The sequence below is a fragment of the Acinonyx jubatus genome, chromosome D1, assembly GCF_027475565.1.
Source record: "Acinonyx jubatus isolate Ajub_Pintada_27869175 chromosome D1, VMU_Ajub_asm_v1.0, whole genome shotgun sequence".
In the NCBI taxonomy this organism is placed as follows: Eukaryota; Metazoa; Chordata; class Mammalia; order Carnivora; family Felidae; genus Acinonyx; species Acinonyx jubatus.
In genome coordinates this window covers 101,209,750-101,226,942 of record NC_069390.1, presented here as the reverse complement: position 1 = coordinate 101,226,942, position 17,193 = coordinate 101,209,750, and the positions used below count along the sequence as shown (strand labels likewise).

At 52.5% G+C, this 17,193-nt stretch overlaps 1 protein-coding gene across 5 annotated transcripts in view; it reads left to right on the top strand.

Annotated features, from left to right (window-relative positions):
• ZBTB16 (zinc finger and BTB domain containing 16) overlaps window positions 1-17,193 on the top strand; it is a 193,497-nt gene that overhangs the window by 163,933 nt on the left and 12,371 nt on the right. For all 5 annotated transcript variants that reach the window (XM_027036560.2, XM_027036557.2, XM_027036558.2 and 2 more), the window contains one exon: window positions 16,948-17,118. In XM_027036560.2, coding sequence (XP_026892361.2) covers window positions 16,948-17,118 — 171 coding nt within the window. The remainder of the gene's footprint in view (window positions 1-16,947; window positions 17,119-17,193) is intronic.

Genomic DNA, 17,193 nt, shown 5'->3' with positions numbered 1-17,193 from the left:
TGGGTTAATGTCCAGAGCTGGGAGAGAATCCGGCAAGTTCACGGAACTGAAAACAGGGTGGGGGAAAAGGGTAAAGACCAGAAACTGTAGAGGTGAGTGGGCGTGAAATGGGAGGGTCCCGAAAACCACTTTAAGTAGCTCTGCCTTTTTCCTGAGGGCAATAGGGAGCCATTAAAAGATCTTAGAGGAGTAACCTCAGATTATGTTTCAGAAAAACGATTGACACTACACGGTTGTGAATAGGTAGGAGGCAGGAGATTAGTTAGGACGCTGTTGCCATAATCTAGCCAAGAAAGTAGGGTAGCTTCAGCCCGTGTCGTTGCATTGGGGTGGATAAGAAGTGGGAAAATCAAGACATTTAGAAGGCGGAGGAAATACGGTAATTGGTTTGTTGTGAGAAGTGAGAGAGGGAAAAAAAACAAAGATGGTGGCCCCTTTTCTTGCTCCGGTGGTTGGGTGATGGTGGTTGAGCTCTTTACTGAAACGGAGAATGGAAGAGGAGAGCAGAACATTTTTGTTGTCGCTGTCATTCAGATAATGAACAGTTTTAATATTGCAGCAGTGACATGTCCAGTGGGAAACTTTCTGGGAGGTATTTGGATATATAGTTATGTTGGGAACTCAGAAGACAGAGACTCTCTGGACATGTATATTTGGGAGTCATCAGCATGTAAAAGGATCTTTGAAGAGAGGTTATAAAGCCAGAGTGTACAGGAAGAGAAGAAAGCTTAAAACACAATCCGGAGGAATCCCCATGTTCTGCCTCTCCAGAACAGTTGAAACCCACATAGAGATTGAAAAGGGATCGCTGGAAGGAATAGGAAGGAGCCCAGGAGAGTGTGGCGTTGAGGAAGAGGTTTCAGAGAGGAAAAAGTGGTCATCAATCTTAATGCTGCTGAGAAGTCCCCTGAGGAGAAGACGAGAAAACGTCTGTTGAATTTAGTGACACATGGGGGTCACTGGTTATGAGAAGCGAACGGTTTTGGTCTTGGTGGGACAGTGGAAGCACGGACATCATGATGGGTGGAGGGGTTAGTGAGCCTTGGGAAGTAGAGGCAGTCCATGTAGGCAGCCCTAGGAGTGGAGCAGGGAGGAGGTAACCGAGCCAAGGTTGGGTTTGACAGGGTGGGAACGATGCAGGGATAACGGGCAGGGGAGTTCAGGACTTGGCAAAGAGGCAGCTGGTAATTGAACCACGGGCCTGGAAGGTTGGACTGAATGGCGACAGAAGTGAGGACAGGAAGGGCTGCCAGGGATGCACAGAGATCAAGTGGATGGGAGAACTTGGAGGGTGGGAAGGAGGTTTAAAGTGAACGCTTTCGAGGAAAAGCTCTGGTTGGTGATGGAAGGCCTGGAATGTTCTTTGTAAGCTCCTCCAGCTGTGATTCGGTTCATGGTACCTAGGCTACAACACCACCGTCCACTTTCTCACGTACCTGTCTCTCCATGACCCTCACCCCGTCCCCTGGGTCAACGTTCTAAGCAGCGCCCATGTCTCGGTTCCACCTGGCACTGTGGTAGGCACCTGTCGTGTATTATCCTCAGTCCTCCTAGCATCCTTGAACTTGGGTATTAGCACTCTAATACAGATGAAGGAACCAAGACCCAGAGCTAGTAGGACATGCATATGAATGTATGGCTGGTAAATAAATGGCAGAGACAGGATTTGAACCCAGGTTTCACCTGACTCCAAAGTCCGGGCTTTTTGCAGAGCGCCTCTTAGACTGTAAGCATCTTGGTGGCAAGCAGTATCTCAGGATTACAGCCTTGGGATTTGACGCCTGCATAGAATGGGAACTCAAAAAAGGCCAGGTACAGGCGCGAGTGAGAAAATGCCTGAGGGGTGTCCAAAGTGGCTTTCCATACTGTGTCCCGAGGGGAGTAAAAGTAACACCACCTGAAGAGAGAAGTGAGGACTTGCAGAAAGCAGGAGAACAGGATGGGAGGATTTGGTGACCCAGCAGTGCTAGTGTTCGAGAGAGGAGTCTCTTCGGGCCACTTTGTTTACGACCGGGGTGCTGGACACCTGGCCGTGGCATGAGCGTCAGCCATAAAGTTTCCCGTGTGTCCTGGGGCCCTCCTCAGGCCCCAGTCATGCCAGGGAGTGGCCCAGAAACTCCGGAGGAGGAACTGAAAGGGGAGGTACCTAGGAAACAAAATTTACACGGAGGAAAGAAGAACCCCAAACCACTGACATTGAACTTTGCGTTTCCTTTTTAGAATCCGAGCTGGAGTGTCTCTCCAGACCTTTCTTCAGATGCCACCGGTGCACGTACGGGCACGTGTGTGGTGTGGGGAAGGACTAGGTTGCCCACCCGTTGTCCGGGGAACACACACACCATCTAACAGGGCCTTGAGGCCCAGGCACGCACCTGCTGGACGCTCCGCCTCCTCTCCCTGGGATAGATGTAGTGAGTCAGGAACACAGCCTACTTACAGGGTGGCTGGTTCCAGATTTGGGGGAAGTGGGAAAGTCTGGTGGACGGTGTTTTGTTTTTCCTTGTGACCATAATCAAATTCCTCCCCCTCCCTCCCTGAATGGCCAAAAGGAGCATCTCCTCCCCCCAGGCTTTCAGAGCCACTGCAGCTGGCCGCCTGATGCCACATAGGAGCCTCCTCCTCAGGCCTCCGTGGCTCCTTCTCCTTGTGTGTTCAGCCAGCCTATAAATTCACCTTGCTCGTTTCCTCCTTGGGTGGCAGGCCATGAGGCCTAGTGGGCCAGTGTGGGGTCATCCCTGAGGACCGCATGCAAGTCTTGGGGCCTGAGGGCGGTGCCCTGTCACGTCAGACATGCTACTGCCACAGTCCATCCCCAACCTGTGCGCGTGCGCCACCCGCTGTCTGTCTCGGAGGGCTGCACACTGGAGGATGTGTGTGAGCAGTAGCTAGAGGAGAGCAGATGGAACCCCCTCCGACTGTAGGAGCTTTAAAGGATCACAGAGCCTATCCTCTTTATATCAGGGATGAGATTGTGGTCCAGAGAGACCAAATTCATTTGTTTAATCCCACATCCACCCATTCGTTCTTCCCTGTATCCAGTAAATACTCATGAAACACTTGTCAGGCCCAAGAGGTAACAGCAGTGTGTGAGAGAAAGGAGGCCCCTGCTCTCAGGTGGCTTTCATTCTGATGGGGAGAGGGAGACAGTAACCCTTGAACTTGAAGCCACTCGCCCAAGGCTGGTTGGTGTCAGAGCTGAGAAGTCTGGACCTCCGGCGGGGTCCTTTCCAAGGAACCACACGTGGCCACTCCCTGCTTCCCAGGAGCCATTCCGGCCTATTCTTCACAGCAGATGGAGATGTGGAGGAGGTGAAGGAGGGGCAAAACTGAGTTTTTGTCTGGATACATCTGAGCAGCAGAGGGCTGTACTCCTGTACAAGTAACTTTTGACTGGTCGAGACCAAGGATTCTTTTTATTTTGGCAAAATACGTATATAACATAGGCTTTGCCATTTTAAGTGTTTTTAAGCCTACGGTTCAGTGGCGTTAAGTACGTTCCCAGCGCTGTGCAACCTTCACCGCCATCCATCCACAGAGCTGTTTCATCCTCCCAAACTGAAGCTCTGTGCTATGGGGCCCCAGGGAAGTCTGATGAAATCCATGCATCAAGTAAAATATCTGAGATTATAAATGGAAACTTCAAACACAGATATAAAAAATATTTTTAAAAAATCATTTGTAATACGTATGTGTGGTTCTTTGTTGTCCTGTTAAGCTCAGGCACTGGTTGAACGTCCACTGTATTTTTGCAAGAGCGGTTTGCATGAATGTTTGGCTGCAAATGCAACACTTCTCACGTGGTGTGGGTACGCAAATATCTGCCCTGTCCACGACCAAGCCGCACGTACGGCTAATGCAGCCGGGGTTGTTTTGCTTTTATTCCCCGTTGAAGGAGCTGCCGAATTTCAGGTAGAGGTTGGTGAAAATAGAGATACAATTTTTTTTCTTCTCCAAGTTCACCAGCCTCCTGAATTCTGTCCCTGGACGGCTTGGGGGCTTTGTGGGCTCTAGGTTAGGGAGCCCTGCCAAGACAGAGTTTGTCTAGTCTTCTCTGCCTATAAGGGCAGTGCACCGGGCCGGGGGCATGCCGATGGGCTAGGACATGGTGACAGAAACCCTCCCTGTGCATGCGCCTTGGAGGGAGGGAAGGCAGGAGCGTCACAGGAACCCGGCCAACGGGGAAAAGGTGCCCCCCGTTCTCCCAGAGCCGCCAGCCTGCTGTCTGAGGTGGGCGGGGCCGGTGCCCCCTGGAAGTGTGCCTTCTGGCAGCTTCCCCGCCCCCCCTTCCACCCCCTTGTCCAAAGGCTCAATGCAGAAGGGAGCCATATGGTCCTTTGTGGGCACATTTTCCCTAGTACAGTATCGTCCTGGTGTGAATGCAGGGCCTGGCTCGCCAGTGTCAGCTGTCCCTACCCTGTGGCCCCCTCCCCCTCCCCCCGCAGCCAGCCCCAAGAGTAGGAGGTTGTGGGGGACAAGCTCACCGAGTCGGGGAGCTCTGCAGAGTCGGGGTGAGTGAGGCGTCTTTCGGTAACACCCACACACACACTCACATAGAAAACTGTTGAAGTGAAGTCAAATGTCTCAAAGTCAGATCCCTTTTTAGTATGAATTTGCTGTGTCTCATTCTGAGCACTAATTCCAATTTAATTGCAAGTGGCCTGAAGCCTCTTCAATAGGAGTAACAAATGGTTTGATTTTGTAAACTTCATCAGACTGCATTTTAAATGCGACACAGTAGCCCAACTCGAATGCCAATGAAGCACTGGAGTAGCTCTCTGTTTACTAATTATCCGTTTTTACTCCAAGCCACGCTGGCTGGCTTGTCTGATTAAATCGGATTTGTGGGATAGAGAACAGCTAGCAGAGTTTTCTCTATAGTAAACGAGATTGAAACTATGGGCCGCCTGGCTGCACACTGTAAATTATATTTCCTTTTAAAGGGGACGTGTCTCTTTTATTTCTCTGTCGCCCCTCCTGCATATTAAACTTTACGGTACAGAAACGGACCCGGCTCATCCTCTGGAGCCAGCTCGCTTCTGTGACTTTCCACGTTGCTCTCCGAAGACCCGGAAAGGAAACGGGTAGCGACATCCCCTGCTTCTCCACCCGACTCCGTTTCCTTCTTTCAGTCCTTTCTTTTCTCCCTTTTATCCAGGGGGCGAGTTTTCTTTATCCCATTATTCTAAAAGGTACCTGAGATGATGTGGATTCTTAGAATCCATTTTTGAGTAGCCTAAACAAGGGTTCTAGCGAGAGAAAATTTACCGGGACCCAACCCAGAGGGTTTTTAGCATTTCGGAAAGACGTGAGTGTTGGGTAGTATCATGCTCGGGTGGGCAGGGGTGGGAGTGAATCGGTGGGGACGGAAGGGAGGTCAGTTTCTGAACAGTTGCCTCTGTTCATTTGGTTCACTCCGGAATGACACCCTTTCCTCTGAGCAGAATGAAATGAAGATCACCTGGTTCCTCTCTGTGATGCAACAGAGAAAGCCATGGCACAGGTGCGAAAGGGCTAGATGTCAGTGGACCAGTGCCCATGGGTGAAGTGCAGGTTGAGGGAGCTGGTGGGTCCGCCCTTCACTCCCTGGGACCTGGGGTCTGGCCTGGAGCTGCTGGGTCCTTTTAATTGTTTATTCCTCTCTGTCTAGGAAAGCCACCTCCACCCTCCATCCTTCCTGGGAAATTCTCTGTGTCTCTGTCTCCATAAAACGAAGGCAGGGCAGCCTTGAATAAGGTGTAATCAGGCTGTGCTTAAACTCTGCCGTTGCTAAGACTTTAATTCCAAGAGCTTGACCTGTCCTGCCCTCACTCTTGGTATCTACCTTTGTGCGGGAGCTTTTTATATTTTAATTTGCTTCTGAATGTCCTGCAAAATTAACGGTGTACGCACTCTTCCCTTTTTGGCCATTGTGTGCGGTACAGTATGGGAAGCCTGGCTGTGCCTCTGATAGCCTGGTTACCGTGGGAATGAATGGCTACCACAGTCTCAGGCTCCCAGCCCTCCTTTTAATTGTTGACAGTAAAAAGCGTTTAAATGCTGCTTAATTTGTAATCATCTTCTGGGGGGGAAAGGAGAAGAACCATTAAAATGTCAGTAAAATGAATACGTCCTTCTCTCTCTCTCTTTCTCTCTCTTTTTTTTTTTTTTGGTTGGGTTTTGTTTATTTATATGCGGTTGCTTTTTCTTTTCATTGCCTGATGTTTGTCAGATATTGAAATGGCCCTGAAACAATCAACATTTCACTTTATTTTGAATATCTGTCCCCCCTCCAACCCCTGCTCTCCTCCCCAACCCCTCCTGTCTCTCTGGGTCTTTGTCTGGCCTCTGACTGTCTCTCCTTGTCTGTCCCTCCCTGCCTTTCTCTCTGGACCTCCTCCTACATCCACCTCACTGTCTGTGAAATACATCGGGGTTTGCAGGTCTTTAAATAAGACCCAAGCTGAGTTGCTTTTTCCCAGAGACCCCTCTTCTGGGCCCTGGCTCCTCCCCTGGGGGCCTCAAGATGACTTGGGGGATGCTCGGAACCAGAGAGATTGAGTCTCTATAGAAAATGTCTTGTCCACTTGATGAACAGAAGAGATAAACAAGACCTGGTAAGAACTTACTACACAAATAAGGATATCGGGTCTCATCTTCAGGCAGAACCGCCGTACCCCCTCCTGAAGCTCTGGACCCGACCCACTGCTCGGAATTGCAGTGCCTGGGGCCCCCGGGTGGCTCAGTCGGTTAAGCGTCCTACTCTTGATTTCCGCTCAGGTCGTGATCTCGGGGTCCGTGAGTTTGAGGTCTGCATCGGGCTCCGTACTCTCAGTGCTTGGGATTCTCTCTCTTTCCCTCTCTCTCTGCCCCTAATCACCCCTCACCTGTCTGTCTCTGAAAGTAAATAAATAAACTTAAAAAGAAATTGCAGTACCTGCCATGTGGGGGCACAGGGCCCTAGGGAAATGAGACCACTGGCTTCAGAGAGTCTGGTTCTCTTGCTCACCATCTCCGAGGGTCACTCTTTGGCTTTTTATCACAGCAGTGTGGGGGGCATGGGAGAGAAAGCTTTGCTCCCCCCTCTCTCATCTCATCGGCCAAACCATCGCCTAGTACAGAGGCTTGGAGGTATCTTCAGACCCAGCGACTCCAGAATTGCCCTTCTGATCGTATGGCCAGTTTTGGAAGGAACTAAGCAGGTAATTGCTGGTCACTTGAGAGAAAGGACCTAGCACGTTCTTTCAAGTCTTGCTTTCCTCATCTTCCTAAAATCCCCTAAAATTCCCTATCTCACAGGGCTTGAGAAGGACTTAGGGGTGATAGACCTAGATTGGCCCCTAGTGATCCATGTGGGTCTTTTCTTTGCCTCACCTGGTGACTGTCCCTCTGTGAGCCTAAGACGGTGGTTTCTAGTGAAGCCTTGAGATTCTCTTTAACTAAAAGAAGGCTTTCTAACCAGACTCTGAGGGAGAAATGCCTTCACCACATCTCAGTGGAAGAAGGATCTTTCAGTCTTCCAGCATGCTCTCCCATAGGCCCAGAATAATTGACTGTTGCAGTAGGAGGGAAAGTTTTCAAGGGTCATTTATTATCACCTTCATTTTTCTAGTGAGGAAACGGAGACCCAGAGATGTCTAGTAACCTACTCAGGAGTGCACAGTGACTTAGTCACTGAGCCAGGATTGGAAGACAGGCCTTCTGGCTGAAGACCTCAGTGCTTTCCATTCTTCACCCTCTTCAGTTGGTGAAAAGTCCTAGGAAAGGGTAGGGCAGGAGGACAATGGCAGGATAATTAGCCTGTCCTGTCCTTTCCCACATCACACACTTCAGGGGCTCTTTTCCCAGAAGCCACCAGGACCAGCGGAGTTAGAGACTGGTGATCCTAGCTTCTTACAGTCCAGCTCATGCCATCTACGGAGAGCTGAGGGCACAGAGCGGAATGCATGCCAGATGGATTGCAGGAGGAACCCACTGGAGCTTTCTGTGTGCTACCCACCTACCCCAGGGGTGCCAAGTCCGGAGCCTTTGGGAACCCCGAGGGTCGACCACTGCCTGTCTATCCTGTAGAAGGGCAGTGTAGAGGAATCGAGGAAGGCAGCTCTCTGTATCTCGGGAGGAGAGGCTGCACCCGGGTCCCTCAAGGAAGCACTCTGTTCACCTGCTCGGTCCATCTCCCCTGTCCGTCTCCTCTCAGACTGGCCCCGTCTCAGAGGCAGCTCTCCTCTCCCAGATGGGCAGGACCTGGGAGAAGCTTCTGATCCCCGGGGCTGGGCGACTGCAGGCTGCCCCTTCCCTCTCAGGGCTGTTGAAGTTGGTCCAATTTTTCAATCGTGGGCCAATTAGTTTCACAAATGGGGGCCCCCGTGGTGCCAGGGCACATTTGTTCCGGGCCTGCGCACTGGCCGGGCCCCATTGTCCTGCCTCCCGCCCCCGTGTGGGCCCATTGTCCTCGCCCCCAGCAGGGGCTGCTTACCGCTGATTTATACGGGCAGGCGTCCTGCGGGCTCCAGGCTGCACCGCCACAGCTGGCGGAGGTGCTTAAGGCCGCGGACCCTGCGACCTTTGCCCCAGTCCTGCTGTCATTTTGAAAGTTACAGACCGGAGGGCTGCATACCTCTCCGGATTTACTTCCCACCCCAGCCCACCCCCTATTCTGTCTCTCCCTCCCTCTCTCTCTCTCTCTCTCTCTCTCTCTCTCTCTCTTCCTTTCCTTCTTCCTCTTCTTCTTACTCTTGTGGTGGAAATTTGGATTCACTCTGGAATGTCTGAAAGGGTTCAGGTACATGACTAGGAAGTGGCTGCAGGTATAGGTGGGAAGAGGAGAGAGGTGCCTGGTGTGGAGGTCGCTGCTGCTTCCCCTGGTGTGGCTTTTAATCCTGGGTTCTGTTCCCTACTTCCGCATCAGATGCTGGGGTGGGGGGAATGAAGGAGGAGGTTCCCATCAGTTTGACGTAGTGCAGTTGAGTTTGCCCTTGGTGCCTTTCCTGCTAGGGGCCATACACCCTGGGAAGCGTAGCCCGCCATGAGGGCGCGCCAGTGGGGAGGCGGTCATGTAACCGGGCAGCACAGCCCAGCCCAGCCCAGCACAGACCGGATCTCATTGTAACCTGTTGACTCTGTTGCAAACCAGACTCCCACTTTTCCTCCTCCGTTTTGCTTCCTTTCCTAACTCTTCCACCCCTTTTTCTCGTCCCCCTCCTCCAGTTTCTCCTCCTCTCCGGCTCGTTTGTTGGAGTGATTGACAAAATTAGTAAATCCATTCATGTTACTTTTATTGTGCGGGTCTCAATAAATCCCCTGTGTCCGGGGTGCACCTTAATGAGCTAGTGAGCTGACAAATTTGTTTACTGTAGCTGGAGGTGCCGAGTAATGAAATGCACTTGTGTCTGCAGCTCACTGCTAAACAAATACACGGCTTTCTGGGAGCCAGCATTGCTAGCTGCTGCCTCAGGACGCGGCCACATTCCCCCAGAGACCGCAAGGGTGTGCGCGCGCACGTGTGCAGGGGTGTGTGCTTTGAGAAATGTAATCGCTCACCCGTCCCCGGCTCAGTTTTAAAACAAATTTGAATCAGCTGTTCTGGCTCCTCCCCTTTCTGGTTATTCATTGAGAACTCTCTGTTCCTTGGACTGATGCTATGAAGCCATAACCGTCCCCCTTTCCTTTGTGGAAATGGAAGGTTATAGAGACCGCTTTCCAGGATTCAGGAAAGGGAAAAGGGGTGGGGAGGGCTGGATAAGCAGACTGGAATTGACCAGAAGACTAGATGCTAAGGTTTTTAGCTCTTGGCTTGGTTTGAGAAGATGTAACTGAACAGATGATCAAAGGTGTCCCAGCGGCAGGTGACTCTATATGTCGGAGACAAGCATCCGTGCACAGACTTGCAGTTCATCTGGTTTGAGGTGGGCCTTCCAAGATGTTTTCTTAGCCTCCTCTACCTGTTGTGGCAGGGAGACCGACAGCAGTGAAGGAAACAGTGGGGCTGGTCTCCCACGCTCGGAAGCTGTCTTTCTTGGAGTCGTTGGTCTGACACTGTCTCGGGCTGGGTGGACCGCGCTCTCACTGTGCTCACAGCTAGCCTCCTGAAGAAGCCTGGGAATTCCGGAGCTCCACGCACATGATCCTGCAACACGTGCCTGAGAGAAGAGATAGCAAGGGAGCTCTTGACACTTTCTCCAGTAGATCCCTTGAAAAGGAGCCAAACCCTAAATGATGGTACAGGGGGAGCCAAAAGGGAGGCGCTCCTGCTGATATCATGGCTGGACATTTATTTCCTTTCCGTGTGCTCTGTGTCCCTGCCCCCTCCACACCTGTAGCCTTCTCCATCCTCTTGAGATGCAGACAGAGTCTTCCCGCCTTCGGTGTGAGTCAGCCTTGGACCGCTCGTCTCCGTCTTTTTCTTGCGCACAGTGGATGATGCAGTTCTGCTTTACCAACGAAGGGGATGGGGGGAGGAGGGAGAAAGCTGAGGAGCGGGGAGAGGCGGCAGTCTCATCAATAGCTTTGATGTGTGGCTACTGGGGCTGCCCGTGACTGGCAGTGGCATCCGGGAGGTCAGAGGAAGTATAGAAAGACATGTCTGATGGATTTGGGGGTCAGACGGGGGGGGGGCGGGGGGGGGGGGGCGGGGGGGAGGGTAGGAGACGGTTTCAGTTTAAACCAAGGTTTTCACAGCCCCGAAAGTTGACATTTTCTTCCTCTGGGGACAAAAAAAAACCTGTTGGCGGTTGCAGGGGAAGCATCTCTTTCTTGGCTTGCTTAGGTGGGGTTGGACATGACAAGCCCATCCGTGGTGCGTGTGCACGCACATACGCACACAGAGTGCACACAGTCCAGCACATTCACACATGGCAGTCATAGCTAGCTTACCAAAAAAAGCCAGAGTATATTTAGATCCCTTTGCTCTTTTGATTAAGAAACTGCTTATGCTAGAGATAATAAGAGCCTTGTTCCAAGAAGGTGTCGCACCTGAACATCTCCTCCAGCTGTGTACCCCTCTGATCCTGTTCCTTCCTTTCTATTAAAGAGCTAATTGGTATGTAAATGGCACAGGTGTAAACATGAGGGTTTTTGTGGCTCATAATTTCAGACCCAGTCATCACCTGGGTGAAATAAATATCCTGGGTCTATGTCACCCCTCCTGCCTCCTGTTCCACCCTGGCCTTGGCTTTCTCCCATTTTTTGGCTATAATTAAACTGGTTTTAAATTGAGAGTCTGTGAGTCGTATGTGCCCTGCAGCCCACATGGGCTCTGCTACCCTTGGGGGTGGAGGATGGCTGAGGTGTGGGTCACCGTCTCCAGAGACAGAAGTGAGGCAAAAGGAAGCCCAGATGTTTGCACGGGCTCTGCCCACATTACCCGGAACCATGCTTTTCATTCAGGAGGTTATTTCGTTCCATACCCTCCTCTTATCTCCAGTTATAAGCCGTTTCAGGCAGACATCCTTGGAACACAGCCCAAGACTGAGCTCCAGTCAGTCTTCAGAAGAGCAGAGGAGGTACTGTTCTTTGACCTGATAAATTATTTCCTTGGACCAAGGCTAATTTATGTATCCGATTTACATCAAAATTTACAGATTGATAGGAAACAATACATTTTGTAGAATTTACATACTCAGAAAGATTTGTCATTTGCCTCATCACAGCCCTGGGACGTTGGTGTTGGAAAAGGCAGGTGAGTTAGGAATGCCGTTTCCTAGAGGAAGAAATGAGGCCAAGGGCAGCGGCTGCTTGGCCCAGGGTCACAAAGCCAGGAAGGCAGTGCCTCTGGGCCAGAACGGAGGTCTCTTTCACTGCACTGGTGGTCTCAGTCTTTGCTTCTGAGCAACAGAGCTCAGACACAGAGTGAGAACTGGGGAGTCCTGTCCAGCCCACCAGACAGACACGAGAGGCCCCAACAAGATCAGATGGCTGTGGGTCACTCAGTATCACTGATTGCCAAGGAGAGTCTCCCTGGAAGTGCTCAGGAATGGCTTCATTTGGTCTGAGCTTGCTTCAGCTCTCGGATCTGGCTGTCTGCACTGGGACTGCCCCTACCCCCCGCCCCCTCTGCCCTTTGCGGTTTGTCTCCCAGCTCCTTACTTACTCTTTTATGCACCATGCAGTTAGTGAGTGCCTGCTCTGTGCTGGGCCCTGCGCTCTGTGTCGGGGAACACAGAGATGAAGCGAACAGCTCCTGCTTTAGAGGGTTTACAATCTCTTAGGCAGAACTGAGTGTCAAAAATAAATGCATCAGAGGCTTTTCTGTGCTGTAGTCATGAAGGCTTAGAGGAAGAAGATGTTCTTGGCCCTGAGTCCTAAATGGTGTAACTCATCCAGGATGCCTTCTCTAGAGTGCACTCCTGGAAGCAGCCGCCCTGAGTCAATGGAACAATGTAGGCTCGTATGTTGTATGGGGCTGCGGTGATCCCTAAGCAGCTCACTTGCTGCAGGAGGATGCCCAGGCTAAGGGGGGGACGTGGAGGCTGGAATCCAGCCTCTTTGCTCGTGAGAGCTGTGCACCCAAGGTGACCGTCTGTGTCTGCCCAGAGGAAGGGGCATGACTTTCTAAGTCAGACAGGGGCGTCGTCCGGGCCGGTAGTGGCTCTGGCTACCACTTTATCGTTCTGCAACTCTCACGAGTATCTCGTTCGTCACCATCTCAGCAACTACAGGCGGTGTGGCAAAGGATGAGCACAGCCCGGTCCAGAGAAGTTCAGTGACATGCTCAGGATCACAGAGCAAGCGAGTGGCAGACCAAGACCTCTGTGCTGCTTTTGTCTTCCTTCAGTATGATTACTGAAGATTTTCTGCCAACAGTGGAGCCTCCTCCTGTCTCCCCAGTGTGGTCTCGGGCACGAAGTCTCTCTGTAGCGTCAAAAAGAGCACCAGAGTATGTCTGGAGCTCAGGCGTTGAAAGGAGCCGAGTGTTTTAACACTGCCCGGCCCTCTTGCCCGGCCCTCTTGCCCGGCTGCACACCTCACTGCAGCTAATGAATTTGCTAATACAATTTTCTAGATAATTTTATTTCCATAGTCCCACGTTTTAATGTGTTTCCAAAAGCTAGCATTTATTTGCTTAATCTCCCAGTGTAATAGAATCTGCCTTGACTCATCATACATGCGAACAATCAGCTAGGCAGAAACTACAGCAAATTGTTTAATAACTCAAATCTAGTCTCTAGATTTTTAGCTTGCATGCACCACTGGCTTCTCTTGTGTCTCCTCCACTTCTCCCCCCGCCACCTTTTCCTTTTTGCTTTTTAAACATTTTTCCATCTCCTCAGCTGTTGGTTTCCAAACAGAAGGAAGGGGAGAGTGGATATGGGGCCTCTGAGGCCCCTTCTCTTCATCTCTGCACCGAGGCCGGTGTGTCAGTGGCCAAGGAGACCCCTGAGACTCGTGAGATGTTCCAGGAAGGGGAGTGGGACCTTTGCAGGGACATTGCAGCCTTTCCTTCCCGCGTGGTGATTATGTAACTTGAAACCTGGCACAGAGCTGACCATCCGGGACTGTAGGTATACCATGTTTCCCACCTCCAGCCCGGACCTCAGTTCTCTCCCCCTCCTCCTGTCCTCATAGCCCGTACCCGAGTCTCGTCCCCACCCACCTCCAGTGCTGTCAAAAAAGCCATCCGCTCTCTGCCTGCTTCCGATCACTTGCTGCTGCTCTTGGTCCCCACGTGACCCTGCGGGCGTTGTCCTCGCATGCAGGTTGGGTCATGCCAGCACCCCTGTGCTTTCCTGGCATCGCATAGCCTGTAGCATGAAGTGTGATCTGTCCCACCTGGCGATGTGGCCCCGGTGGTCTGACCCTCCACTAATGTCCCCTGCTTGTGTCCGTCCTCAGCGTCTGTCCTGTGTCTGCCTGCTCCGAGATTTTCTTGAGGTGTTTCCTTGCTTATCCTGGCCCCTGGACCCCTCCTCCGGCTCCTTGGCTGCTTCATGCTCTTGATTTCTCAAAGCCAAAGTTTTCATGGGGTCACCCTGTCTTGTCCCCTGGTGGGTCATCGACCTGCCTGGGAACTAGTCTGGGTCCCTATTTGTGTGCTTGAACTCAGCATCCCCCTGGTCACTTAGCACAGTGCCTACACTTAGTGACGTTCATGGAGTGTGCTGGCCGGACACGAAGAGGGTCCAGGCCATCCTGAGAAGTATGGATGGCCTAGTGGGGGCAGCTTTGAGGAGCCTGCGGAAGACCAAGAGGGCAGAGAGCTGCGGTATCCCCAGTCAGTCCTGCTGGGTGTACCACCAGCCCTTGGAACTCTTAGGCTTGGGGTATCCTACTGGGACTGTCACGGTCCCTCTGACCCAGGCACCTTCCACAGCCGGGGATTTCAGGGGATGCTGAAGGAGCACTGTGGGCCGCTGAAGGGCTTAACTGGCCCAGGAGGCCTGCCCCAGCTGACCAGTTTAAGGCAGCTGTTTGACATCTGGCTTAATCGGGGCCGGTGCTCGGGGCCCTTGGGATGAATCAGCCAGGGCAGCTGTCTCACTGCACACATTGCAGATGGACTGCCCCCATGGGCATGTTCACCTGCTGGACAGACACCGGCCGCTCACTGTCCCACAGACCACCCCCTCAGGCAGGTGGAGCCGAGCACCCCGGCACCTCCTGGGGTTCTTGCTGGCCCTCGGAGTTGGGAGGCTTCAGAGGGCTGTACCTTGTGACTCCGCTTGCAGTCCCCTCCCGCTGGCCACGGCGGTCTCACTGTTGCCAGAGTGGGCCCTGCAGGCCCTGGGGCCCCTGGACCAAGCTGGGTTAGTGCTGGTGTGCTGGCATCATCACTGTGCCCCTTCCAGGAGAGGCCTGGACAGATTGCACACCCAGAAGAAGATAGGGGCCTGGCCCCGTGCTTTCTAAAGTCAGACAGACCTTGGGCATTTTCAGATCCCAGCTCTGCCCCTTCGGACTGTGTGACCTTAGGCAGGTTATTTAACCGCTCTGTTTTTCCATTCGTAAAAAAGAGGGAGGAGGATGCCTGCCTAGTGGGGTTGGTTGCAAGTTTCAACGAGATGGCGGCACAGGTAAGCAGCGGCACAACACCTGTATTCTTCCTTTCCCTTGTGCGCCCTGAGGCCGGGAGCGAAACCGCGCTCCTGCTTTGTGCCCGGCCTTCCCTGGACCTGGATGCAGGCAGCGACTGCTGGCAGGATGGAGCATGGCTCCAGCTGCCCAGGCCTCTGAGCATCTGCAGGGGTGGCTGTGAAGGGAGGGGAAGGTCTGGCCTTCCCACTAGTTCATCTTAAACCCAGCCACGAATGGGACTGAGGCAGCGAGAGTGGACCACCGCTTTGCTGTCTCCATTGGGCGACCCGGGAGGCAGCAAGGTCCTCATGCTGTCCTTCTCTTCACCCCACTACCTATGTGAAGCTCCTTGATTCCACACAGAATAGGCAGAGCTCTGCCCTTCCTCCCCCTCTGGGCTGGGTTGACAGATGCTAGGCCTGTCCACCCTTCCCACTTACTTGCATCCTTCACACAGGGCAGGGCGATGAAGGGCTGAGCACAGGTTATATCAGCCAGATGCCACCAAGAGGGGAGAGATGAGTTTCCCAGGGGAGCTGACACGCTGAGGGAAACAGGATCCAAAATGTCGGGCAATGAGCCACCAGTTAGGACTCAGATGGTGGGTGTAGATGCTTCCTCATGGGCTGCTGTACCCAGAATGGCTGTGGTTCCAGAACAGGTTGATCAGAAAGCGGGCTGATAATAGAAAATGGCAGCCTGTTTGTGTAGGGTACCATAATTCACCTGTGCTTCTGATGAGTGCAGGGAATGACCAGACAGAGTGAAATGGAAATCTCATGGCACTCATTAGCTTAAAGCCCTTTGACAATTGCCCGTTGGTCTTGGGTCGCAGCCTAAACATCTTCACGTGGTTTTCGAGACCCCACATGACCTGGCCCTGCCTGCTGGTTTGGCCTTCCCCTCCACTGTCTCCCCGTCTCTCCAGCTGTGTTGTTCTTCTCTCTGATCCTCCGATCAACTACGTTTCTTTCCAGAGTGTTCAGGGATGCTCTCTCCCGGGTGCGGGGTGACATCTACAACGGCAGCAGAGACTTTGTCCAGTTTTCCATGGTTATATCCCCAGTGCCCAAAAGAGAGTGCCCTTATAGAAGGTACTAGAATAATATTTGTTGAATGAATGGACTCTTAAGTGAAAGGAAGAGAGAGCTGGTTAAAAGAATAGGGTCTGTTGGGGTGCCTGGGTGGCTCAGTCAGTTAAGCTCAGCTTCAGCTCACGTCATGATCTTGTGGTTCTTGGGTTCGAGCCCTGCATCCGGCTCTGTGCTGACAGCTCAGAGCCTGGAGCCTGCTTCAGATTCTGTGTCTACCTATTTCTCTGACTCTGCCCTGCTCACACTCTGTTTCTATCTCTCTCTCAAAAATAAATAAACATTAAAAAAAAATTAAAAGAAAAGAATAGAGTCTGTGGCTAGCCTCCGGAGAGGATTCAGACCCAGGCAGCCGGCGTTCGAACGGCGTGTCTGCAGCTTCTGAACTCTGGGGGAGCTTTGGACAAGTTGCTCAGTCTGTCTGTGTGCCTCATTTACCTTATCTGAAAGGTGAGGTGGTAGAGATGGGATTTTAAAGCACTTATGTTCGAGCAATGGCTTGGGTGCATACCGTCTTCGTTAACGGTGATTCCTCACAGAGGCCACCCTGACTTCCCAGTACCCTGCCTTTGACACAGCACTACACGCGGCCGCTGACGCACATTTATTGTTGCAACACATCCGATCCTCTCTTTCTCCTCTCTCTTTAGGTTCCGTGAGGGTGAGCGGTAAGTTGATGTTGTCCACCATTGCAGTGGCACAATGGGTGCTCCATCAACGCTGGGTGTGCCTTTGGGTTTGCCCCTGAGCTTGGGGGATTGGAGGCACTGGTCCTGGCCCTGGCTCTTGCTCTCTCGTCTGGACCTGGACGAGTAAAGAATGGCCTTGCGCTCCGCCCCCCTGAGGCTCTCCCCGCTCCTCTTTCCCACAGGCACAGACATGGCTGTCTTCTGTCTGCTGTGCGGGAAGCGTTTCCAGGCTCAGAGTGCGCTCCAGCAGCACATGGAGGTCCACGCGGGCGTGCGCAGCTACACCTGCAGCGAGTGCAACCGCACCTTCCCCAGCCACACCGCCCTCAAACGTCACCTGCGCTCGCACACAGGTAGGCCCGTGCAGGTGGCGGGTGGATGGTCAGGCTCTCTGGGAACCCGTGTCTGGATTTACCTCCAAAAACGTG